The following is a 27,207-nucleotide window of genomic DNA, read 5'->3' as shown; positions in this document are numbered from 1 at the left end:
AGAAGTTGTTATAAAATAAAAAATCTGACAGATACACTGTCTAGCATGTAATGTGCATAGTATCAGAAGTCACTCCGTTTAATTATCTAAGCTACTGTTGTCCCTACCTGAGTGTGTGCAGGGCTTGTGCAGGTGGGCACATAGAGTCTGTTCGCTCAGAAGCAGATGTACCACACTGAGGCCGACTGGTGGTTTGCAGTGCTTAGTTACTTAATGACACTTCAAAACTGAGACTTAAATCCCTGGAGCCAGAGAGGGCAAACTTAGAAACACAGGCATGAAAAGAAGGAATATCACCTCTTTGTGAAAGTCAGGACTGGCTTTGTACCAACAGCACCAGAATTATTCTGTATACTGAGGTTATAGGGGCAGATGACAGAGTGTACGCATATAATGCTTATGCTGTCTGGTGTGCAAAGTACATATCTGGATGTATGTCTGCTTATGTCCATGTACAGTCAAAAAAGAGCACTTTTCTGTGAAATAATGCATTCTTTTAGAATTTTGCTGTAGATTTTCATAATTTCGAAAACATTTCTATTGTAATGTACATCAAAAGGGAAGTGGAGGTTTTTGTGTATGTGTCTGACTATACATATGCATTATAAAAAAAAAGTGAGTCTACTGTAATTACCAGTTTGCAGAGCGAATTCCTGCAGGGTTTGTACTCTCCCCATTAGTAAAAGAGATAAGTTGAAATGTATTAAAATTTCACTGTACAACTGGGAGTTTTTGTTCACAGTAAATGTGTTAATGTTTCTTCATTGCTTGACTGTTTGTGTTTAAATTTAGGCAGCGTGCCCAACAGGGACAAAATTATAGGATAAAGCAATGTATAAAAGAAAATCCTTCAGAGAGAACCAATAAGGCTCTTTTTAAAAATAAGCAGTTACATATAATAGCACATGGCTATAGCTATAGAGAAAAGTTTTATCTGTCTACTTCAGAATTATTGGAATTTTCCTTTCCCTTGTGTGAACGAGAACTGTGCCTATGTCAGGAGGTAATCTACTTGGATGTGAAAACATCTATTATATTATTCACTGTTACTCTCGAAAAAAAGAAAAATAAGTGATTCCTTCTTGTCTTGGTGATGAAGAGAAGCTAATGGCATTTAGTCTGCGAGATGTGATAGATCGCATTTTCTTTCCCAGGACAGGAATTTTTTTCTAGCTAAGGATTTTAATTAGAGTCTGTTATATTTTTGGAACATTTTTCTGTGTTCTCTCTCTCTCTCTCTCTCTCTCTCTCTCTCTCTCTCTCTCTCTCTCTCTCTCGTAGGCACAAACTTGGTAAATAACTCACTTTTTAAAAATTAATCTAAAGCCACCATCACCTGGTGTGAATATATAATGAAATTTAATAAAGGCTGCTTGCTATGTCTCCAGTCTAGACGGAGAGCAAGGCAGCTAATCAGGGGACAGAGGCTACGTAAGCTCCTTTCCTGGTCAGTGCTGAGTATGTTTTGCACACTGGCTTACCCTTTTGCAGCTTGTTCTGCTTGCTTTTTATTGTTTGTTCTGTTAGCCAGTAACCATATGTCATTCCTGATCTCTCCTAGATTTTGCATAACAGAGATAAAATGTGTGCCAACCACCAGAATACTTAATTTCAATTTGAGATGGTGCCATTCTAGCAATTGTGTATTTAAATCTACTCAGTGATAAAGCTAGGTGTGTGTTTTATTGTTTGTAGTATGAACAGGAACAGCCTGTAGGAGGATGGGAAAGTCTCTTGAGCAGTTCTTGTTCTGCGTTGGCTTGCCTCAAGATATAGTTTGACCTTAAATATGTTGGTTCACCCTACAAAAAAAAAAGCATTTAATTTTTATTTCCTTTTCTACATTCTTCTTTAAAACATGAGTTTTTAACTGATAGTAGACCTTGAAGTCCTTCAGAGTCATTACTTTCTTTTTGGCTAATTTGTAGAAAGGCACCATATGAAAATTGAATTTTTGATCTGATGGAGTGACTTTTTGAGTTCTTATGAGCCATTTATAGTCTATCAAGTAAATCCTCCTTAGTTCACGGATTATTGACCCAGTGGACCATATTAGCTGCTTCAGAGCTGTTATAGCCCATTATGTTGATTCGGCTGACACATACGTGAACCCAGGCCATGTGCCCAAGATGACATTAACATTGTTCTGGAACACTCTTTTTTCCCACCAGGCTTTCTACTTATTTCTTAATTTTTAAGAGTTAGCTCATAGTTCACAGCAACCACGACATAGGTCTCTCAGTTTACTCAGTAGCGTTGGAGCCTTCTTAGCAGCTATCTGGCTGTTTTATTGCTGTATTTCTGTATAAAGATAAGTCTTTTTGACTTTTAAATGAACTAATCTTTAAAAGACAAAAAGAGAATAATGTTTTTTTTTAAATACTCTCAGGGTACATTTTTACCTCAGATGCTTATAGATTCCATAGACATTTATGGAATTTTTCTAAGTAATTGAATTTATATAGTCCTTTGAATTTGAAAAGAAACACCAATAAAATAATATTATCTTCATGTTCATGTGTGTGTGTGCGTTTGTGTGTGCGTGTGTGTGTGTGTGTATGTGTATGTATGTGTGTGGGGGGGGGGTGTGTGCATGTGTGCGTGCATGTGTGTGTGTGTGTGTTTGTGTGTGTGTGTGTTTAAATGCATTTTACTGAGAGGTTTCATTTAAATAATTCTAGTGATTCCAACTACTGGGAAAATGGAGATGTGCCGTTCTTGATTTGTAGAAAGCTCTAATGAATCCACCACAGGCCTTAGCACAGACCCTGGAGACTCTAACATCAATAACATATAAAGGCACATAGCCTGTTCATCATATTATCCTTACCTGTGATTCCTATCGTGAGCAAAGGAGCTTGTCCTTATGGGCTAACTGTGATGTACCAACGTAGACAGAGTAGAAAGTAACAAAATGTGTGTTGTTGTGTGTTACAAGTGGGCATCCTCAAGATGAGGAGGGACACGATGATTTAGAGTGAGTCACGTGTCCTTGGAAGTACCTTGTCTCTGTTTAACAGTGTGAAATGTCTTGGTATAATTATTTAAAACTCCATCAAACACTGTTTGGAGTCACTTTCTTTATATAATATATACCAGTGTGGACAGAAGATTCTAGTGTAAGGTAACTACATATCCAATTGCATGAATCTTCCTGCGCAGGCCTTTTCCCTTTTCTATGGCTTGGTCCACACCCAAAGAGCGTTAGCTTCTCATTGGAACTTACTGAAAGTCTTTCTTTTCAAACACAGGCCATGTGGAAATCATCCAGCTCACCAGCTAGGGCCTGTCCCAGTTCTTCTGCTTGAATAGGAGTCTGACTTCTGGGATTTTAGTGATTAAACATGAGAATGTATTTAAAGTATTGTGGGAACTTGATGGCAGCACACACACGTGGACTATTGGTCTCATGAAGTGTGCCTCTCTGTCCTCGGTAGCCGTTGTCATCAATAGGACAAATTCCAAATGTAATAACTTTGTTCCCCCTGTCAGTTCACTCTAGTGAGCCTTTTTTCAAACCTAGAGGAGTATATTTAGTCAGATCGTGCACCTCTCTTGCTTGATAGATGGATTGATTAGAGTGTTTTGGGATTTTTAAATAGTGTAGCCAGATCCATTATACTGAAGAAAGGATCTAGTAGAGCCTTCCCTCCCTCCCTCCCTCCATCCATCCATCCATCCATCCTTCCCTCCTTCCCTCCCTTCCCTCCTTCCCTCCCTTCTTCCCTCCTTCCTCCCTTCCTCCTTCTCTCCTTCCCTCCCTCCCTCCTTCCCTCCTTCCCTCCCTTCCCTCCCTTCCTCCCTTTGTCTGTTATGCTGGGGATTAACTCAGGGCTTTCTCATATCATGTCAGAAATAAAAACTCAGAGCCTTATCATCAGCCTGGAAATTCTGGGCACCTTTATTGAAGGAGAACTTAGTGTGCCATTTGGGAAGGAATAATAGCATTGAATTGAAATGATGCCTTATATTTGGTACAAAAGTTTTTGGATTACCCCTAAGCCCCTCTGCCTCCTCACCAAAGGACAGCATCATTGTGTAAGTTGTAGGCTCTTGCCAGGATTCCAAGGTGCTTTAGTAAAACCAGGACATGGATTTCTTACTGTCCTGCTTCTTGCTGAGTCGGGAGTAGATTTTTATAAAGTATTAAAAGGTTTATAGATCTTCTTACATCACATTACAATTACCAATCCCTTCCTTATTAATGTCTTCCCTGTCATATTAGTAATTTGTTTTTATGAATGCCACAGAGATGTGTAATCACATTACCACCTTTCAGATTGCATTAGTGGAAATGAATGAAAAGTCTATCAATGGAAGACAAAATTGCTGATTCAACGTAAAGGTGTAATGAGATGATTATTAATATTCAGATGGTATGGGAGCATTTTGGCTCTTTATGTAAAGTTATATGTTGTGGCAAGTATAGTTAAGATGTCGCTATGCTGGTGGTTAGTAAGCTGCCTCGTGCTTTCATCTTGGTGATAGCTGTATCCATTGAAAGAGTCAGCTGCCTAGATAGTCTTTCAACTATCCAAGCAATAAATAGGATTTCTGAATTGTTAACTGCTAGGTAAGAAATGGAAATTTTTTGCCCAAATTGAAATGCATTTTCATTTTCTGCTTCTCTAATATTACTAATTATCTAACAAAATAGTTTGTATTACTATTGACCTGATTTAATTGAGGGGAAGCACTTCCACATTCAAAAGCCTGCCTGCTTTGATGCCATGGAAGCAAAAGTATTTTCCTTATATAATTGGCTATATCCCGCTGTTGATTTTTACTCTGAACTCTTAAATTATTTAAACGGGGTCTTCCTTGTATCGATTGATGGTTGGCTATGATCGTGAGGTAATGACTACAGATGCTCATTGGATCCGTGTCTGAAGATTTATGTGCCTCCATGTGTCTCTTTCTCCCTGTTTAGGTATTCATACAGTCACAGGAATATTCCCAGTCATGTATAATAATACACCCATAAGTTTATTTCTCTTTGCTTCCTCCCCCTATACTTAGTTTGTTTCAGGACTGAAGTAATTTTTCCATCACAGTAAATCAAGCAATGCTCTGGGCCTGCGCATGACAAAATTCACCACTTTCATTTAGAAGCAGATTCTCTTCAAAGTCTTTAGAACCTTGATATTACTATTGCGGAGCATTATAATTGAGAGATCCCCAGCCAACTTTTAAAAAGGTGTCCTAATATAGATGTTTCTAAAATAGATACATTAGGTTTTAATATTTTGAAAGAAAAAATGTTTCTAAACTTAGGCAGCAGTGAAATTCCTTTGTTTATCTTCTGAGCATTAACTAATTGAGTATTTACATGGCAGTGTTGTACTTGGGGAATACAGATGCTGTGCTATCCTGTGTCTCCTGTAAAGAGAGTCTTACAGAATTAATGATTTAGTGCCACTGAAAATAGTAATGGTGCAAGAAACCCTGTGTCGTTTATGATTTACTTTATTGACATGTTTTTCATACCCCATGCCTTACACCCATTTAAATATTTGCGTTAGTGTGTTTTATACATTCACAATTTTGTACAATAATCAGTACTTCATTTTGTAAGCATTTTTATCACCCAAAAATGTAACTCTACATGTTTTAGTTATGACTCCACCCCACCCCCGCTGCAAGCCTTAGGCAACCATCTGTACTGTCTGTGTAGTTCCCTGCTTTGGACACTCATGTGACTGGAATCATGCAGTATCTTTAGTGCAGTCTTGCTTTTTCAGCTTAGCTTAATGCTTTCCAGCTCCATTTAGGCTTTAGCATGTATCGCTTTTTATGGGCAAGTAGTATTTCATTGTAGGAATATACCATATTTATCTACCTGTTGATGGAAGGCAGTATTTTTGAAAGAGAAAAATTTAAGTGAGATTTTATCTCTTGGTTTGTTTGTTTTGTTTTGTTTTTGTTTTTGTTTTTTTAGAGGGTTTCTCTGTGTAGCCTTGGCTGTCCTAGACTCGCTTTGTAGACCAGCTGGCCTCAAACTCACAGTGATCTGCCGGCCTCTGCCTCCTGAGTGCTGGGATTAAGAAAGTGCACCACCACGCCTGGCTTCTCTTGATTTTTGACAGTAGCAGATGTTCTAAGGTCAACTTTACCAGTGATATGATATATTAACTTTACCAGTAAAATGATATATTTCCTTGATTCATAATTTTTCTTTTTAAAAATTTAATTATCTTTGAATCATATAGCATTTTGAGTTTCTCAGATTGTTTACTATTTAAATTAATGACATAGTCTCGTCATGAAAAGTCTAGCAGACTATTTTCAAGTCATCTGCAGAATGAATGATTGAATAATGTGTTTTCTGTTGAAAAGAGAAAAAGATTTTCTCATTGCACAGGTACAGCAAGATGGCCACTTGCTATCTGCTATATCTTTATATGACATGAAAAAATTAGGTAAAAATAAGGAACATTTTAATTTTTTTATTTTGAAGTTATGCTACTACCACATAATATATACATGTATTTTACTATAATTTTTCATTAACTTTTTATATAGTGTTGTTGGGGAGAAACTTCATTTCTCATTAGTTGCTATTACTTGTACATTATGAGTATAGTGGCATTTGTGTTATAGCTGAACAAGCTGTGAACCCTTAGCATTTATGATCTTTATAATCATCAATAATTAACTAATTGTAACTCATGCTTGTTACCTATTCAACCTCTGATTCATATCTTTGTATAAATGGAGATAATATATCAACCTTAGTAATACTCTCATCAGAATTATGTAGAGATTTTTAGGTTGGTAAAAAAGGGGGGTTGTTTGGGTGGATATTTATAACCACATAAGGCCTTTGGGGACCTGGACTGTGTCTGCCCACTGACATCCTTCCTAATTAAAACCAGATTGTAAACCCCTATAGCCCTAAAGGTAGGCATACCTTTACGTGCGATGTGGAAGAATTTTATAACCAAGGAAAGGTAATTGTCCCATACGGTTGTATTGTGTATATTTGTCACAAATACACTTAATAGTTGTCCATCAGCTTTTACACAATAGAAATGTTTGTGCAAATGCTGTCATGAACTGGCTAGTTTAGAAACATGAGTCTTCTGCAAAGCACATTAGATAGGCTTCCCAAGACCCAGACTAAACTTCATATATATACTCCCTGGAAATTGTTTCTCTTTATATAGCCTTTATGAATTGTCCACATGATAAAAAAAAAAAGAGAGAGAGAGAGAAACCGTCCTGAAGATTTATAGGGAGATAGTTGTTGATTTATGGTACATGTATGCATAAATGTTTATGGTTTTGACTTTAAAACTACAAGGTTGATTTTAATACAAATAAATTCCTTATGGGCTGAGAACAGAACTCAGTGATGGAGCATTTGCTCGCTGTGTTGGAGGCCCCAGTAAGCATCCTCAACACTGAAGGTGATGCTTCTGACATTTCTAACCATTACAGCTGGTTACTGTCTACTCAGAAATTAAACTGTCTGAGTTTGCAGTAGAAACCAGTTAACAGAATCAACAGGGGATTCGTTCTTCAGTATTAAAGGATTAAATTTTTTCAAGTGAAATATCATAATCCAAGTTACAAATCCTGTTTATTGCCCCAAGAAAAGAACAAGGAGAAAATGAGTTTAAGAATTTTTAGTTTCATATGAGAGTTTGGACAGAGTCGCACACACTAAGAGTGTCCTATGAATACTCTTTGGTGGGGGAGGGGGCAGGGGAAGCCGAAACCCAGAACTAAAATGAGTTTAATTGCAGAGCCCCCACTCACAGTGGTTAAATCTGTAGTATGTGCTTTAAGTTTGTGTTTGCCTCACGGCCTTATTTTATTTGTTGTTATTTTGTTTCAAATAACTGGAGTGGTTCTTTCCAGATAAGGAACAGCTAACGGATGTGTAGGCTGTGTGTAATTTCTTTATTAGGTACATTAAGTATTAACAGAAACACCAGTTTTCTTTCCTGAGAAATGCCACTTTGCAAGAACCTTGATGTTTGGTTCACAGACACTCACAGAGATAGAGCCGGTTAGTGTAAGGAAAGAAACCAAAGAGGCTAGTTTCAGTGACAGTCTAATCAAGGTTTGAACACATCTTCAGAATATAGCCAGAATACCTAAAAAACACATTCTTATTTAATATTAAAATTCATATTAATATTTTGTAAGCTAACTTACCTCATTTTGTAGGTTTTGGATATGCCATGTTTGGTTTGGTTTGGCGGGTTTTTTTTTTAAGTTTTTTGATACAGGGTTTCACTGTGTAGTCCTGGCTGACCTGGGACTCGCTTGTAGACCAGGCTGCCCTTGAACTCAGAGATCTGCCTGCCTCTGCCTCCTGAGTGTTAGAACTAAAGGTGTGCGCCACTATGCCCAGCTAGGCATGGCTTTTTTGAAATAGGTCTTTGCTTATGTTGTTCAGGTTATTGTTAAATTCCTAAACTCAAGCAATCCTCTTGCTTCAGCGCCCTAAGTAGCCAGGACCCTGTGTGTCACTACCACCATTTCTTATGTACATTTGAATCTGTGCATTTTTGTCTATTTCATTAAAGGTAGAAGAATCCAGTGAGTAGTGATTGGTGGAGTTCTCCATTAATACCATTTTAGAGGCTTAAAACAGAAATAATAATACTTATCCTCAGCTTACACTGTAATATATACATATATGTACATATATGTACTCAATCATTTATTCATTAACATTAAATATATATTACACATCTGACAAAATACTGAAAGGAATTTTGTACAGTAGCAAGAATTGCAAGTGAAAAAAAAACCCAAAACATTCCTACATATACAGAAAGTTTCTTAAGATCATAAATAGTTGTCCTTTGTTGAGCTTTTGCCTTTCCAAGTAGGACATCCTATGCTGTTAATTAAGTCTTTTGGCAAAGGTACCATGTAACTCATGGCAACCATTATGAACAGGTGAAAGGACTATTTGTAGAATCCCCCTCCCTTAATCTCTTCATTTTGTGCATCTCATGCAGCTCATGATGGTTTCCTAGTCATTATGTAAATGATGTTGACCTTGTTAACAAGCCTGATGGCCTGACTTAGATCTCTGGAACCCACATGGTGGAAGAAGAAAACCAACTCGCATAAGTTGCCCTGACTTCCATGTGTGCACTGTAGCACATGCATGCATACTTGAGGGAGCAGTTATAATACATGCATGCACCACACATACACACACACATGTGCATACATACAGACCACCGCCACCACCACCATCACCACTGCCACCACCACCATCACCATCATACCATGCCATAAATACAATGAGCAAATACAATGAAAGAAAGAAAGTAAGTAAGTAAGTAAGTAAGAAGAGGTGTGGGATGGAGCTACTGTCAAAGCCGAGAATCTGATGAGAGGACAAAGATAAAATAAAACAGTTACCATACAGAAAAATCTGAATGAAGAGAAGGTTAATTTAACAAGGAGAAAGGACGAATGAACAAATTAGTTAGGAGCCATTTTGAATAATCTAGGGAAATCACAACTGGAATTCAGGTATTAACCAGTGAGAGTGGGAGACCAGACAGGCAAGGACAGATGACTTTTGGAGAGAGACATACCATCGTTGAAACTGTTCTCTGACTGCATCTCAGAGCAGGAACAGCACTCAGTGATTCCTAGCTGTTGATGCAGACATACCTGTGTTTGAGAAGCTTTAGTAACTTCAGGCAAGGTACTTAGTCATCACTGCAGGTCCCACATATGTGAAAGGAAAGGAGTTACAGCATAAAGCTCATGGTTTTTTCTAAGAACTCTTTTTTTCCCCCTAAGTTATCTAGCTGATTGCCTGGTAAATAGCAAACATTCAGTTAATCTACTATTATCAATAATTACAAAAAATAAGATGTGATCGTGTTTGGACAGATAAATGGAGAGGAATAAATGGAGGGTAGTTATCTGCCCTGTTTAACAACTCTTCTTTGTCTAATGTGGGCCAAGGGAGGATGCTTAATCTTACTCAGAAGGCGAAATAAAACAGACAGCAGAAGAGAAGGAACAGGGTAAGAGAGGGAGCACAGAGAGAAATGAGAGTGGAAATCAGACCTGGGGAGAGCAGGAGCGGAAGGACAGAGGGCCTACAGAGAAAGGAGAAACTGGGCACATGGGGCATCTCTGTGACAAGCCTGAGACCTACAACAGGGTGGCTTCTGGGAGACTCCTAGCACGGTCCCTGAAGAGGACACCCTCTAACTAGACAGGACTCTTGGTGGAGAGAGGGGAAGAGCAGCCCACCTACAAAAACTTTGACCCCAAATTTATCCTGCCTACAAGATGTGTACGGATAAAGATAGAACAGAAGAGCAGAGATTGAGAGAATGTCCAACCAATGCCTGGCCCAACCTAAGACCCAGCCCATGGGAGAGATCCAGCCCATGACACTATTAACAGTACTCTACTATGGTTGCAGACAGGAGCCTAGCATTGCTGTCCTCTGAGAGGCTCCACCCAGAAGTGGATCAAAGCGGATGCTGTGACTCTGGGCCAAACAGTGGACAGAGCACAGGGAGTCTTCCAGAAAGTTTGGGCAAAGACAGAAGGACCAGGAAGGGACAGGAGCTCCATAAGAAGGCAAATAGAGCCAACGAATCAGGGCTCAGGTAGACGTGCAGAGACAGAAGAACCAACCGAAGACTGTCAATGGACTAGATTTAGGCCCCCTACATAGAGGTAGTTGATAGGCAGCTTGGACTTCATGTGGGTCCTCTAATAAGGAAAGTGGGGCCTGTTTCTAACATGAACTCTGTGGCCTGCTTTTCGATCACTTCTCCCTGGTGGGGCTGCCCTGCCAGGCCACAGGGAAAGAGGATGCGCTCAATCCTAATGTCACTTGATGTGCTGGGGTGGCTTGGGGAGGGCTCTCCTCTTCTGAAGTATAGGGGAGGGAGAATAGAGGGAAGAGGGAAGGAGGGTAAGACTGGGAGAGAGGAAGGAGGGGGCTACAATTGTGATGTAAAGTTAATTAATTAATTAATTGATTGATTAGAAACAGCTCTTGTTCTTGGAATCTGCCCTCCAAGGCCTCTAATGCTGCCTGCAAATACCAGGCTGCACAGATGTGCACACAAGGACACTGTCATCCATTTCTTGCCACTTAACACAGTGACTGGCTCCAAACTGATAGGTTTTGTATTGTAGTTGGAGTTGTAGGAGACGATGAAATTGCCATGTTAAGAAAGAAGAGCCAGGAGGTGGAGAGATGGCTCAGAGGTTAAGAGCACTGGCTGCTCTTCCAAAGGTCTTGAGTTCAATTCTCAGCGACCACATAGTGGCTCACAACCATCTATCATGAGATCTGGTTTCCTCTTCTGGGATATAAGTCTACATGCGGGCAAAACACTGTATAAATAATAAATAAATACATCTTTAAAAAGGAAAAAAAGAATGAAGAGTCAGGCTGGGCGGTGGTAGAGCAGGCCTTTAATCCCAGCCCTCGGGAGGCTGAGGCAGGTGGATCTCTATGAGTTGAAGGCCAGCCTAGTCTCCAAATTCAGTCCAGGACAGTTAAGGCTACACAGAGAAACCCTGTCGTGGAAAAAGACTGAAGAGCCTGGCCATGGGCAACACCCGTCATTATTTACAGTTGTGAGAGAAGTTGCTGCCAGAAGAGCCAGTCAGCCTCTAAGTGCTCTGGAATGAAGGCCACTTAGTGTTGCAGGTTGCACCAAGGTCTAGGAGGACAAGGACACTAAAAGAGGAAGCAGTTGTGCCGAGAGCATTGCCTCAGAGAGAGCAGCTTCTAGAACCCGTGGACAGAATGCAGGTAGCAGAATTAAAATGAGGACGATGTAGGGGCATGAGGAAGTAAAGTCTCTGGTTTGGGCATGCGTGGATTTCTCCCTCAATGCCTGAAAGAGGGCAGAGTTAAGAGGTGTGTTCCAGGGGTTAGGGTCACTCCTGCTGGGCTTGTTCTTAAGAACCAAAGAGCTAGGTTACAAGGTAGGTGAGCAGGGGTCCTGTAGATAGGTCTGCAGCACTGGGCAGCCTGAGCACTGCTCCCTGCAGAGAGAGACAGCAATGAGTAGTGTCAGGGAAGCTTCTGCAGCTTTCCTCCTTTCCAGTGTTCAGAGCTCATCACTCAGCGTAGTATAGGCAGGTCCTCTGCAGAGTCTCAGCAGAGCGGGAAACACTCCAGCGTTAGGTGGAGGGTGCTCACACGAGTGGAGGCTCTGCCCCTGCAGCTCTTCCGACCGGCTCAGTGAAGCACGTGGACATTTCTGAGGCTTAACCAGATTTGGCTGTTTATGATGACTCTATTTTGCAAGTGTGTCTGAGTTGGCAAAGGATTGCATTGGTTCTGTTTGGTTGTGAATAAATAGTATATCAAAGTTTTATGCTATTTCAAAATCATTATTTAAAACAAAACTTCCTTTGAAGCCACAATATTCTCTTACTCAAAATATTTATTTAGACCATATTGTTTAAGTGTCTGTAATTCCCTTAAGGAGGAATTGTAGTCTGTTCAAGTCTGAGTTTAAAACAGATAGGCCTTCTGGAATTTATAGAAATACAGACGGCTATTCCTGTGCTTAAGTGTTTATATACAAAAGTGTTGAGGTGTTCCAATGTTTTATGTTTGGGTACAAAAGGAATAGAACCTATGAAAAAGTAGACATCTGAAAAGATTTAATTCCCGAATGCACCAGATAAATAAAGCTATTTGAGTAATTCTGGGTGAATGACTAAGCCAGCAGTAAGGAGGGGGAGGGATGTGGGAGCTACCCTACATCTCTTACCTTTATTTTTATCTTGATTATTGTTAAAATTGAAGGTTTACACTAAACGATATAAAGTAAAATCTTTTGGGAAAATAATTAATATTAAATTAATGACTCAAAGTGACTGATGTCATTTATTCTAGAGTTAAATAGTATTCTTGGAGTATCATTTCTTTTAGTGTCCACTTTTGATTTTTATGAAGCAAAAGGCTTAGAAATATTTATAAAATTTTATACTATTTATTTCAAGTATTTTTAGTGTTAATATAGTCTATACATCTGAATTTTTAACTGGATACTTGGAGAAGCACTTTATTCTTAGTGCAAGCATTGTGTCGTAAACTTTTGTTTTAGTCATAGTACAATCACATCTTGAGTTCACTACTTAGCATGTTATATGAAGAAGCTCTTTATAAACGTGTTCTGATATATCAGTTTGTATGTGAACCAGAGATTGAATAGAAGAATACTGCTCCTTACACACATCTAGTCCTTTAATCACTAAAACATACAGCCAACTTTAATAACTTAGATAAAGTATAATCTAACGGTTGGCATTAGAAGAAACTGAATTAACAAGTGAATCATGCAATGAAGTGTCTTTTTAGTGCTAAACAAAAAAGCAAATTATATCTGAAAGATTGAGGACTGTAACATCTAAAACGGGGGTAGGTACCCACAGAGAGAGCATTACTGAAAGAGAAAGCTGTTCAGCCTACATGGCCTGTATGTAGGGAGAAGAAGTCCACTGAGTCCTATCTGCTGTAGATGGACTTGGTCCAAACATGTTAATAGTATCTAGAACACTGTCTGATGCAAGAGAAATAGTTCATAGAAAGACCCAAATGCTTTCAGGAAGATGTACATGTAGTTGTCAGGTACCTATTTACACTTGCAGCTAACTAACCCTGCCTGGAGGGGCCCCACCTTAATGCCAGTCACCCTTGCTCACATCTAAATCTCTAGGGAAATGCTTTCCAGCAGTCCAGATATTCATAGTAGGTTGCTAATAGGTGAGTGATAAGTTAAATCCCTCTGTCCCTAGAATTCCCATATGACTGGAAATCATATGTAAATTTATTAACTGATATCTAAGGGCACACAGGTTAGCAGCGTTGGCACAGTTCTTAAGCATGGGTTTCCCTCATAGAAACTTACAGTCTGTTTATGCAGCTTTCTAAGAAACCACTTTGTAATATGAGCTGGTGCTAGTGTAGAACTGAAAGACACTTCATGTGTTTTCATTGCTCTAGAATGGAAGTGTACATCTCCAAGTGTAGAATCTTCATGTAAACCTTTTTTATGTTTTATATCTAATATCAACATAAAGTTTCGACTTATTTTCTTGTCACCATTAAAATAAAAAGATTGCATTTATCTCAAAATAGTAATGAAGCTAGAATTAATAAATCAAAGGAAAAAACAAGAGATTGGGAAATGATAGTTATAAGCATTTAAATAAAAGCCAGTAAGAGAGATTTTCTTAATAAGGTGTGCCATATTTTACGTTTACAGATACTTCTTTTCAACACGCTTTGGCTGGTGTCTTAGACTCTGGGCCTTTGGCTTTTGGGTCATTGTGACGTACTTAAGTAAATAAGCACACAGCAGCAGCAAACATGATTTTCTCTTTTGGAGACCTAGTGTTACAAATCCAGTGTCCTATGGAAAACATAATTCTTTATCCACATTCACCTGGTTCTACTTTTGTATTTAGAGACTTAAAATAGCATGTTTGTGAATTCCCTTTGTTTTCTCAACCTTTTGTTGTAAAATATTTTGATATAAAATTGATTTTCAAAAGTCTTCAGACCTTTACCAACATAAAACCATAAAAATAGAGTTGGGCATTCTCTCCCAAGCACAGTGAGGAATGGAATGTTTTCGGACAGATGCTGACCTCTTCCTCCTCTGTTTTCAGGCCATCCGCTGCACACTGGTAAACTGCACGTGTGAGTGTTTCCAGCCGGGGAAGATTAACCTGCGGACTTGTGATCAGTGTAAACATGGCTGGGTGGCACATGGTGAGGAAAATCAGGGCTCCTCTTTTTGTTCTTGTTATGTTGTGTTCCCCTGCCCGTCCACCCCTCGCCCCGTGTGTGTGTGTGTATGTGTGTGTGTTATGTATGTGTTGTTTATGTGTGTGTTGTGTGGTATGTATTTGTGTGTTGTATATGTGTGTTGTTTGTTGTATGTGTTGTGTTGTGTGTGTGTTGTGTATGTGTGGTATGGTGTGTGTGTGTGGTATGTATGATGTGTGGTAGTGTGGTTTGTGGTATGTGTGTGTGGTATGGTGTGTGTGTGTGTTGTGTGTGTGTGGTATGGTGTGTGTGTGTGGTATGGTGTGTGTGTGTGTTGTGTATGTGTGGTATGGTGTGTGTATGTGTGGTATGGTGTGTGTGTGTGTGTGGTATGGTGTGTGTGTGTGGTATGGTGTGTGTGTGTGTGTTGTGTATGTGTGGTATGGTGTGTGTATGTGTGGTATGGTGTGTGTGTGTGTGTGGTATGGTGTGTATGTGTGTGGTATGGTGTGTGTGTGTGTGGTATGGTGTGTGTGTGTGTGGTATGGTGTGTGTGTGTTGTGTATGTGTGGTATGGTGTTTGTGTGTGTGGTATGGTGTGTGTGTGTGTGGTATGGTGTGTGTGTGTGTGTGGTATGGTGTGTGTGTGTGTGTGTGTGGTATGGTGTGTGTGTGTGTGGTATGGTGTATATGTGTGTGGTATGGTGTGTGTGTTGTGTATGTGTGGTATGGTGTGTGTGTGTGTTGTGTATGTGTGGTATGGTGTGTGTATGTGTGGTATGGTGTGTGTGTGTGTGTGTGTGTGGTATGGTGTGTGTGTGTGTTGTATATGTGTGGTATGGTGTGTGTGTGTGTGTGTGTGGTATGGTGTGTGTGTGTGTGGTATGGTGTGTGTGTGTGTGGTATGGTGTGTGTGTGGTATGGTGTGTGTGTGTGTTGTGTATGTGTGGTATGGTGTGTGTATGTGTGGTATGGTGTGTGTGTGTGTGGTGTGTGTGTGTGTGTGTGTGTGTGGTGTGTGTGTGTGTGTGTGTGTGTGTGTGTGGTATGGTGTGTGTGTGTGTGGTATGGTGTGTGTGTGTGTGTGGTATGGTGTGTGTGTGTGTGTGTGTGGTATGGTGTGTGTGTGTGTGGTATGGTGTGTGTGTGTGGTATGGTGTGTGTGTTTGGTATGGTGTGTGTGTGTTGTGTATGTGTGGTATGGTGTGTGTGTGTGTGTGTGTGTGTGTGTGTGTGTGTGTGTGTGGTATGGTGTGTGTATGTGTGGTATGGTGTGTGTGTGTGTGGTATGGTGTGTGTGTGTGGTATGGTGTGTGTGGTATGGTGTGTGTGGTATGGTGTGTGTGTGTGTGGTATGGTGTGTGTGGTATGGTGTGTGTGTGAGTTGTGTGTGTGTGGTATGGTGTGTGTTATGAGTGTCTGAGTGTGATGTGGATGGTATGATGTGTAGTGTGTGTATGGGAGTGTATGTGGTGTGTGTGTGTGTGGTATGGTGTGTGGGGTGTGTGTGTGTGTGTGGTATATATAGGATGGTGTGTGTGGGGTGTGTGTGGTGTGTATGGTATGGTGTGTGGGGTGTGTGTGTTTGTGTGGTGTGTATGCTAGGGTGTGTGTGGTGTGTATGGTAGGGTGTGTGTGGTGTGTATGGTAGGGTGTGTGTGGTGTGTGTGTGTTTGTGTGGTGTGTATGGTAGGGTGTGTGGGGTGTGTGTGTTTGTGTGGTGTGTATGGTAGGGTGTGTGGGGTGTGTGTGTTTGTGTGGTGTGTATGGTAGGGTGTGTGGGGTGTGTGTGTTTGTGTGGTGTGTATGGTAGGGTGTGTGGGGTGTGTGTGTTTGTGTGGTGTGTATGGTAGGGTGTGTGTGGTGTGTGTGTGTTTGTGTGGTGTGTATGGTATGGTGTGTGGTATGTGTGTGTTTGTGTGGTGTGTATGGTAGGGTGTGTGGGGTGTGTGTGTTTGTGTGGTGTGTATGCTAGGGTGTGTGGTGTGTGGTTTTCTTAAGAGCAGTTGTTGACCTGGTGGAGAGAGCGGTCAGCTGTGCTCCAAGTGTTAGTTAACATTCATCCTGCAGCTCTCAAACGGCGCATTCTTTTCTGAGGCAGGAAGGAGAGGCAGGCCGCTCTCCGCAGAAGGGCAAGCTGTTTATAGACTGGCTGGGCAGCGGGGTTCATACTGAGCTCAGCAGTAGCCAGCGAGTACCAGGCCTGATGGAAACTCAAACATACCACAGTTGGCCTTTCAGGGCCTGGACCGCAGAGGGAAGCTGGCAGATCTGCCTTGCTTGAGGACTCCTCAGTGACTGCACGCCTTGTCGTGTGTGCTGAGTTTATCCTTCCAGATGTTGAACTTTGTATGGTTTAGGGGGGGTGGTGAGCAAGTGGCTGGTATCTGAGAAAGTAACGTGTCGATACCCCCGTTCAGTGTGCACTGGGATTAGAGGCGGCACACTCCACCGGTGTCACTGGGGGGAGCGAGGCCCAAGCAAAGATTCCAAGTGCCCAGATCGCTCGCCAGGTGCAAAGTGCTGCTCCATCAATGTGGCTTTACTGCGTATTTAACATAGCATTGTGTGCGGTTTATGTTTATTGTGTTTTAAGCAAAAGAGACATGGAAAGAAGCAGACATTTTCTCCACCTCGGAGACTGTGTAATTTTAACAGATAGGTAATGTTTACAGAAGAAACGCTGGCTGGCGTTTTCTGACAGCCTCAGGTATTGGCTCCCGAGTGGTCATACTCCTCATTCCCAAGCGGTGCCAAACATCCAGTGGGTTGTAGTTTTTATAAATGTCATGTTATTCTAGCACGAGCTGAGGTAACACCACCAGGCCATGTCTTGAAATGTTTTTAATTTATCATGTACCTCGCTTGCTTGGGCATGTGTGTTGGAGCTGGAGGGACCTCTTCAGCCATGTTTCCATGAGAGAGACATAGCATAAGGGAAATAGACTGGGAGGAGTACGCTTGGGCGACACAGCGCCCTGCTGTAACCAGCCCTTCCAGGGTAAATCTTTTCCCAGTTTCGTTAAGAAGGCCAAGATGTTTAGTCCTTCTCGCAGTGGCAGACAGACGCACTGCTGCCGGCTGGTGGACCATGGGGTGCTGCAAGGTAGCCTCTACTCTCCCTGTACTGGTTTCCTTGGGCCTCCACCCCAAAACTTCCTGAAGCGTCAAAAATTATGAGCTGAGGGAGGCAGTGTGGGCACAGACTATTCCGCAGTGACTGGGTGCCCTCTTAAACACTCGGGAAGGGAGATCCGAGAGGTCAAGTGGTTTGCCAGTGGTTACTTTTATTCTGAAGGGTTTAGGTCTTCCAACGGCTTCCCTACCGTGGTCTTTGCCTCTGAGTGAACCATGGTGTCTTCTGACGTTCTGGCACCTCCTCTTCTTGTGAGGGCACCAGGCAGAATTTACTTTGAGGGCAATGCTAAGGGCCTCATCTTGAGTTAGTCACACATTTAGGGTCACATATCCAAACAGAACCACATTCTCTGATGCCAAGATGTGGCTTCAGTCTATGAGTTTTGGGGAAACACAGTTCAGCTCATGACACTTTTCAGACATGCTCTTTTATTTCCTAGAGGAAAATGTGTGTGTGTGTGTGTGTGTGTGTGTGTGTGTGTGTGTGTGTATGTGTGTGTGCATGTATACTTGTGTGTGTGTGTTTATTGACTTGTGCGCATGTGTGCTGTGTGTGTGTGTGTATGGGCATGTGCACTCTGTGTGTGTGTATGTGTGTGTAGCAGCGTGAGCGCATGTGTGCTGTGTGTGTGTGTATGTATGGGCATGTGTACTGTGTGTGTGTGTATTGGCGTGTGCACATGTGTGCTGTGTATGTGTATTGGACATGTGTGTGTGTTTGGCTTGTGCATGTGTGCAAGCATATGCTTATGTGCTTATGATCCTCTTAGCCCTTCTTTGGTGTGATGGGCTTACAGACATGCACTGCTGTGCCTCATTGAGGGTATTTGTGCACTTGGATAGACTTGCACCACTATGCCTACCTGGAAGATTGGTTTTGCTAGATTGGAGACAGCGTGATGTAGACTCTTCTAAGGAAAAAAACAAAACAAAACATGGCTGTCTCCTTTAACAGTGTGTTACTTAATATGACCCTGTTTTCTTTCTTATAAGTTATGATTAGTAATGACTGTTTTAGTGCTGGAGGTGTAGCTCAGCGCCAGGGTATGTGTTTAAGCATTTGTAAAGCCCTGAGTTCTCCTCTCAAATGATACTTTATAATCTTGCAGTGAAAGAGTAGTGATAAAATGAAGGCTTTAATAAATATTCAATGTGAAAAATAACGTGCTGGACAGCAGTTGAGCAGTAAAGAGGGGTTAATAATTAAACAAAGGGCTTTTATTTTCCATCCAGGGCCTTCTTGTATCAGCATCATCTATCCACTGTGGGAGCCTTGTGAGACTAATAGTCGACCGTGTCACTAGAATTTGTTTTATATTTCCACTTCCATGTGCGTGTTACATTAGTTAGGTACTAAGACACAAATGCTATTTTTATTCCTTCCTGAAAAACATGTCTTAGCCCTGGCCAGTGAGTGTTCTGGAGACTTTTTGAAGGATGAGAGTTTTCACTATTTTGAGTAAGATGTTCCTATTACAGTAAGATCTGCTACCTACCATATTATTACATATTCTTTTTCTGAAATACTAATTTTTGGGCTTCTCATATCTAAGTAAAATTGATTCCAGTTGTTTCCCTCACTGTTACATCTTCACCTTTATTCTGTCTCGCAGGAGGGACATATCTGCACATAAGCTGAAGTGTACACATGGCTGTTGGCAGGGCCCACCCTTCTCCCTTCATTAGGGCAAGTATGGTGGTGAGGGCTGGCTCCTGGCCTTTGAGCTGGCAGTGGGATGCCGCCGCCCACTCATTTCCCCCCTAGCATTTCCACTAATTGCTTCATCCCCATGCCCCCCCCCCAGAAACCCTGAAGTCATGTCTCCCATTATTTCTGCTCAGAGGTGAGACATAGCAGGCTTGCTGGCCACCTTACCCACGCAGCATTGTCTGTGGGACAAGGGAGAAGTGACTTGGCCTTTCTAGTGTGTGGTTTCTCTCCAAAAGTTTGTTGACTTGGCCTTTCTAGTGTGTGGTTTCTCTCCAAAAGTTTGTGAGACAAAAAAGACACCACCACAAAAGTACTGTCTCAGTAGCATTGGTCACATTCTAGTTGTTACTGTGGTATTTAAACCTACCCCCCTCACCCCTACACTCTCTCTCTCTCTCTCTCTCTCTCTCTCTCTCTCTCACATACACACACACACACACACACAAACACGCACGCACACACACACACACACATGCACACACATAGCCAAGTACCTAATCTATACATTCTTCTTTTTTAAAAGAAAGAATTAGAAACCTTTTGGTCTCTTTTGAGTAAGTGTATCTCTTCTGTTGTTAATGTGTAAGGTTCTGAGCTTCCAGTGTTACTGTATAACATGTACATGTCCCCATGTGCAAATACACAGACTCACACACATATGTTCATGTCTGTGTATATGCACGCCCGATAGCCTTACAGATTGCTTCTTAAGCTTGCTTCAGTTGAAGACATTAGCTGCCTTCAAGAGGCCTTGGAGAGATGTTTTTTGTTTTGTTTTTTCAAATATTTGAAGAGAGATTAATTTATCGTCTTACAAAACCTGGCTGTCTGAGTCACTTAGGGGGCAGCATTACTCTTTACGAATTGCTTCCTTGAAATTTTAGTTCTGACGAATGTGGATGGGGGTACCCAGGACAGTTACTGGATACCAGTAAGCTTTCCTACTGAGCGAAAGTTAATAAATGACTTCCTCTTCTCCCCATTTCATGAAGGTTAGCTCCTGCTAATTGAATGCAAGGTCTGCTGAATTTAACTTTACGAAAAACTAACTTCTTGTTTTGGTATAGGATACCTGCCTGATGTGTGTAAGCGCTAGGGTCATGGGCTTGGGGATCTAGTTCTGTCATGTTCCTGCTCAGAGTCTGCTGCCACCCAGTTCACTTTACTCCTGCTTTCCTAGAGCTTTCCCTCCCTTGACTTTTCTTCCATTTTCCCAAAATGGTCTGAGTAAGTTTTGGAAGTTGGTTTTTTTTCTACAAGGCCAACCCTACTGGTGCAAGAACACAATAAAATATAGGGACATGAACATTAGTGTGGCCCTTTCTTGTAAAACGTTTTTGTTGGTAGGAAATTAAATTGATGTTTTCACTTTCTTCCAACACAAGACTTTTTAATTCAGCTACTTGCAGACTTGAGTCTCATTCAAAGACTTGGCATAATCTTAAAAGTTAGCCAGTATTATTAGAATCTGTCAGTGCTGGCACTGGCTGAAGGTGGGTGGGAGCGAGGAAGGGACCTGTCCCCATCGGTCCCCCTCTCTAAAGGCAGTCAGGAGACAAGTTGCCAACAGGGATGTCGCCTTTGTGAAGATGGAAGCGCCATTTATTTATTAATTGTAAATTAATTTTAATGTCCATGGTCCAGATGAAGACTTTATTTCTAAATGTTTTAAATCAGAGGGTAAATAAAGTTGCATAAGTAAAACTAAGCTGAATTCTAAATGATTTTTAGGAACTATTTCATTATAAGCCAAGACTATTGAGAAATTGCTTTTATGCAATGGTGTATACATCAGCTTTATAGCTGATAAAAAAATTCAGGCAAATATTAGAAATGTAGTTTATGTAATTTTCCCTTTTATGGCACTAGAAGTAATTTTTCCTTCTGATGAAGCATATTTGTTAGAAGTGTGTCCATTTTAGCTTTTCCCCAAGCTAAATCAGTTCTAGTATTGCTGAGTTTGAAAGTGTGTTAGGAGGGACATTAGGATAGGACAGGAGAATTGATCAGTAAACAATACGATATTCAGCTTCGTGAGCTTTGCATACGGGAGTACAAATCATTTTCTTCATGGACTACGTTAGCACTAAGGAAAGGAAATGCCCTTCCACAGAGCTGAGCGGCTGCTAGACGTTTTCATCCACCTCCAGATGAGCTGCACTAAGATGAGTGCTATTTCTTTTGGCTCTAAGAATGCTGTTGCCCTGGCATCCTTGGGACCACTCCTTTATTATGTTCTATAGATGTAATTTCCGTTTATTGCTTGCCGTTATTTATGGAAAACATAGCCCTACATTGTTATTTTAATTATTGCTTCATTAAGCCTGTTTCTTTCCTACCCATATTTTATCTAAACCCCTTCAGCTTTTTTAGTGTAAACTGTGTGGGCTTGCGTCACGTAGACCACCTATCACTAACTGCTGATGAAACATGTGTCCTCCATAACGTATGTTACCATGTGACTTTTGTTCCTACAACACATAATGGTAATTTAGAGTCATATACCACCCGACTTTATCATTTAATATACTATAAGACTTACTGTTCATATCATTAGCTTGAGGCTTTCTTTTAAACATTTATTTAATTTTAAAAGATTGGGTGCTATGCGTGTGTGCGTGCACACGTACATCTGGGTTGTACAGGCCAAAAGAGGACATTGGATCTCCCGAAGCTGGAGTCACAGGCAGTTACGAGCCTTCCTGTGTGGGTTCTGGGAATGCGTCATGGGTCTTCTGCAGCAGAAGTGTGTGCTGTCAACTGCTGAGCTATCGCTCCATCCCTGGTTTCAAACCTTTCTTTGTATAATCCATGGAAAGTCATTTTTTCTTCTCAGCATCATTACATTTGAATTCTCAGCTTTCATTTAATATGTGTTATTAGGCTGGAGACCCTCACTCAAATAGAAAGAAAAAGTATCTCAATAAATTGGAGTGGTTTTTTTTTAATGTAAGTGTACACCACACAGATGGAGCGGGGTGTTTTGTATTTTTAATTATTAAGCATCAGCTTCAGTGAAGTTCCCACTAAGTTTGTAAAATGAAATTTTAACCCAGGATCCAGGCATTCCATAGTCAGAACTCTTGGTTATGTTAGTCGTCCATTTAGAATCACAAGCTTTTGGAAGTCTGTTTACAAATTCCTCAAATTTATTGTAGACACGGTACTTTATAAAGACTTGAGCAGGGCAGATCAAAACCAGTCCTTTGGTTTTTTACAGATGAGAGGTCTCATATCTTTATGATTTGTCCTACTCTATGTTAAGCTTAAGAACTGTCTAAACATTTATGAAGCCAGTTTGCCCTCAAGCAGTTATCTTGCGTCCCTGTAACGTTCTTCCTGGTGGGTAGCTGTAAGCTCATCTTCCTCAGCCAGTTTTCTCCCTTCTCGATGGAAAAATCCTCCACCCTTAAGCAGCAAAACATGGCATTTCTATGCTCTGCTGTTCATTAGGAGAGACGTAGCAGCACTGTCTATAAAATAATTTACAGATTTATAAGGATGCACAGGAAACCGGGGGTGGGGGTGGGGCGAGAACGCAACTCTTTTCTAGTAAAGGAAGATAATGCTCTCATATATTAATCCACCTCATTTTACCTAGCATGGAGATGATGGTCTGTAACAAATGTTGTTTTTTGAAGAACAGTTTTTTTTTAAAGCAGTTGTTCAGGGTCTGGTGAGTTGTACAAAAAAAGTACTGAAAGTGCATTTTAGCATAGCGTAGTGATGATGACCTGGCTGAAGGTGCAAGCTTGGTCATTTGGGAAGGAGCTTCTGGGTCAGAAGTGGTCCCTGTTGTTTTAGTATCGGTCTTCTTCCTGTGGTGTGCCGCCCTGGAAAAGGGGGCACTAATCCACTGTCTGTCTGCTCAGAAGAGGCTGTCTTTCCAGGAGGCCTGATTCCCCTACTGTAGCTGCAGATCCTTCGCTTAGAGAAACTAGCTTTGGCTGCCCCTGCATTCTGCTGAGGGTCCTGGTCTCTCCATGAGGAAAGTCCTTGAACATTTCTCCGCTTGCTTCACTTGAGAGAGTAAGCCCAAGCCATTTCCTGCCTGGCACAGGAGACTGTTACTTGACCTGAGGGCAGAATGCCCTCTCCTGCCTCTCTCTCCTCCCTGATTGGGGCTGATAAGCTGCAAAGGGAGGACATCCTGATGCAAAGCCTTGTGCTTGATTAATGGCATGGGCTATTCTTTCCTGGAGTCCCTCAACTGCTTGTTCCCAGTGCCTTCTCGGCCTGCCCACCTCTCGGATGTTGCTTTGAGCTTGTTAAATTCTGTTTCAGCACAGCTCAGACAGGGCCTTCTTTGCAAAGTCCTGGCTCTTCTGCCTGCCAGCATCTCAGATGTTTTTGTTGTGGAATGCGGGGTGAGTGTTGCAAGGTCTGGTGTCCTAAGTTCCAACAGTGATGGTTCACTGGTCAGGGGCACTCTGTCTCGGAGTGTGACGAAGCTCTACAGCAACTAAAGTCAGAATGCCAGAAAGCGAGTTAAAGGGGCTGCCATTGAGTGAGTGCCTTCCAGCTTGTTCTAGCCCTGTCAGAATCATTTCCAGGTCATGTAATTAAGTTTTTCTCAGTTTTCTGTGAAATATAAATAATGAAAATTCCTCCACAAGGTTCCTTTAAGATTAAATTAAGAAATCTATATGATATGTACATAGTAAAAAGCCTTGGTAAAGTGTTAGTTGTTATCATTACTGAATCAAAACAACAGATACGATATATCAAAGTTGACTAGCTAAAAGATAGCTGAAGGCAGACTAATGTATTTCCGGTGTTCTGGTTCTTTCATGTACAAATTCAAATAATAATAGAAATGCACCTTAAATATCACCGTGGTTTTAAGGAAGATCAAACGAGAGGGGAGTTACCTTAATGTTTTGGCACAAGAATTTTAGCTGTGAATCCAATTACGAAGTCAATAAAGTAATTCTAAACCTTAACATTTATGAGACTATCTAAGTTGTTTAGCACTTGGGAGGTAGAGGCAGGAGAATCAGGTGATTATGGTCATTTTCAGCGGCATAGTGAGTCTGACATCAGTCAGCCTTGGATACATGAGAACCCGTTCAAAGACAAACACAAGAGTACAGTGTGGAAGGAGACTGGCTTCAGTATTGAGATCTGTACCACTTCTCTTGGCTGTAAGGCCGGAGCTCTTTAGGGGCAGTCATCTCCAACAACTCTAGGGCGACTGTGGATGCTCCATGCCCCCAACATGTCTTGTGGACCTTATTTGATCAAAAGCAGAGACAGCTTTAGCCAAGGAGTCATTTTTTTTTTTTGAGAAGTACAGACCAGTTAAAAAGAACTGTAGTATGTACATCATTGCTGAAAAACAAAATAAGAAAACCAGGAGCAGTCATAGGTGGAACTGAGTAAAAACTGCTCTTATCTATTTTCACACCTATCTTTTCGCATGCGCATGCTTTGATGGGCTCACTACTTTATCATTTTATTGCATTTTATTACATCATAAATTTTTATATCTTGCTAACGATCCTACAGGAAGCTTAATTGTTTATAGGAACATCTTAATTAACTAGAGTTCACCAGGTTAAGCGGAACACAAATTGAAGGGGTGATAAATGAAACGCCCCCCGCTCCTCTTCTTTTATTGGATGTGCTATTCAGATGAACTAGTGTCTTCACCTGAGTTGTAAGGACTCACGCCCAAGCAAGCTGTGCTGACGATCCCCACCATTCGTGCTCTCTCTATGGCATCATAACGGATGACCTCCCCCAACCTCCCTCCATTCCTTCATGGGATTGTGATGAGATAAGAATACTATCTCACAGGGAATTCTGACCTGCGTACTGAGAGTCCCGAAATACTGCTTACGCATCCCATTCTGTCCTAAGTGTTTGCACTCTTCAGATCTTCCCAAATTAATCCATTGTGAGCACAGAAGCAAAATTACTGTGTGTTAGAGAGCAAGTTACTGCCAGAGCTGAAGAGATGATGGTGATGTGCATCAGTTAAGAGTCCCAGTGGCGCACGCCTTTAATCCCAGCATTTGGAAGGCAGAGGCAGGCAGATCACTGTGGGTTCGAGGCCGGCCTGGTCTACAAAGTGAGTCCAGGACAGCCAAGGCTACACAGAGAAACCCTGTCTCAAACAAAACAAAACGAAACAAACAAGAAAGAAAAAAGGCCCAGGATCCATGCTGTGTTCTCTTCTGTGGGACACATTCTCTAGTAGCAAAGGAATCCCTGAGTTAACTTCCTGATTTTTCCCAACTTGTTGATGGTGAGTTGGTGACACTAGGCATGAGGTCACAAACCCATCCAACTGAAATAACAGTTTATCCGACCTTAGACTTAGTTGGCCAACAAGTGTAAAGGCAACTGTAGACCTGGCTGTCTAACAACAACTCTTTTTTTTTTAATTAAACATTTTTTTATTTTTTACATATGCTTTATAATATTATACATGTATACAATAAACTACCTATAGCAAGAAGAACCATGACACAATCAGGAATTATATAAATGTTACATTTTTAGTATTTTGGCTATTTGTATTTGATAGCCTTGAAGAAAACATCTTTCCTACCTTGGTGCCTCTAAAATTCTGAATGTAAATCAATCTCCATCAAATGTTGTCATTATCAACTTAAAACATCTATCTAGACCTAAAAACATTGTAACCCCTAAACAACTAAACTTCATTGTAAAACTGAGCTACCTGGTCTTCAACTCCATTAGAGACTTGAGAAGGAATAAACTTGATTACTTGAGTATGCCAGGAGTGCAGGTTAGTAGCTTTCCAAATGAAAAGATGACAGAGACAGTTTTCTACCTGAATAGCCACCCAAAACTCTCTATAATGTTGGAGCATCTTCTTCAGCCTTGTGGCCTAATATATCTGTCAGGCATATTTGTGAGGCAGGAACTATTGAGGACTTTCTTACTCTGTCTTGCAGAGTTTGGCTGTCGACTCTGCCTACATCCAAGCTTGCCCTATTTTAGGCAGAATTCTGTCTGTGGTAGAAATGAGGACATTTTTCCCAGTGGCTTGTTTGCCACATTTGAAGTCATCTCCATAAGGAGGTTCTTTGATGCTCATCATCCTGTTTAAGGTAGGCTGGGTGTTGCCACGAGTTAACCTATCTCATTGTCAGTGAATCTTTAAAATAATAAAAACATTTATAAATGCCATATTCTGCATGGCTCTGAGGTTTTTGAAGACCTTATCTAACTATTCTACCTTAACTTTCTATAGAATTGTATCTATCTGCCACACCTAAGATGTATATTCTTGTGATAAAATAGACTAATAATTGATATGACCATGATTTGATCAACTAACAATTAACTTGTATAACTTACTTATCCTAAACAGCCTGTGATAACACTTTCAAAGTATTGTAAGTAAACTTTGTATTATAATTGTGTTATATGGGTACAATACCTCATATTAGAGTAGAAATATATTGTGTGAAGAATAATTGTACATTTGAATTCTCTACCACTGTATCTAGAATTAAACTTCTTTTGCATTTGTATACAAAATTCTATACCAGTGAATTAAAAATAACCTTGTGAGTGACAATTGAGGCATTAAGTTGAGCAGTAGATTCACTAATCTACTTTTTGTTCTATCTTCCCT

General features: G+C 40.9%; 1 protein-coding gene across 9 annotated transcripts in view; it reads left to right on the top strand.

Annotated features, from left to right (window-relative positions):
* BNC2 (basonuclin zinc finger protein 2) overlaps window positions 1-27,207 on the top strand; it is a 414,736-nt gene that overhangs the window by 255,136 nt on the left and 132,393 nt on the right. For all 9 annotated transcript variants that reach the window (XM_084787363.1, XM_084787366.1, XM_084787365.1 and 6 more), the window contains one exon: window positions 14,647-14,749. In XM_084787363.1, the coding sequence (XP_084643489.1) occupies window positions 14,647-14,749 (103 nt within the window). The remainder of the gene's footprint in view (window positions 1-14,646; window positions 14,750-27,207) is intronic.

The sequence above is a fragment of the Acomys minous genome, assembly GCF_964271855.1.
Source record: "Acomys minous genome assembly, chromosome: 1".
In the NCBI taxonomy this organism is placed as follows: Eukaryota; Metazoa; Chordata; class Mammalia; order Rodentia; family Muridae; genus Acomys; species Acomys minous.
Note: the sequence above shows the minus strand (reverse complement) of the source record. Positions and strands in the feature narration are given on the sequence as shown.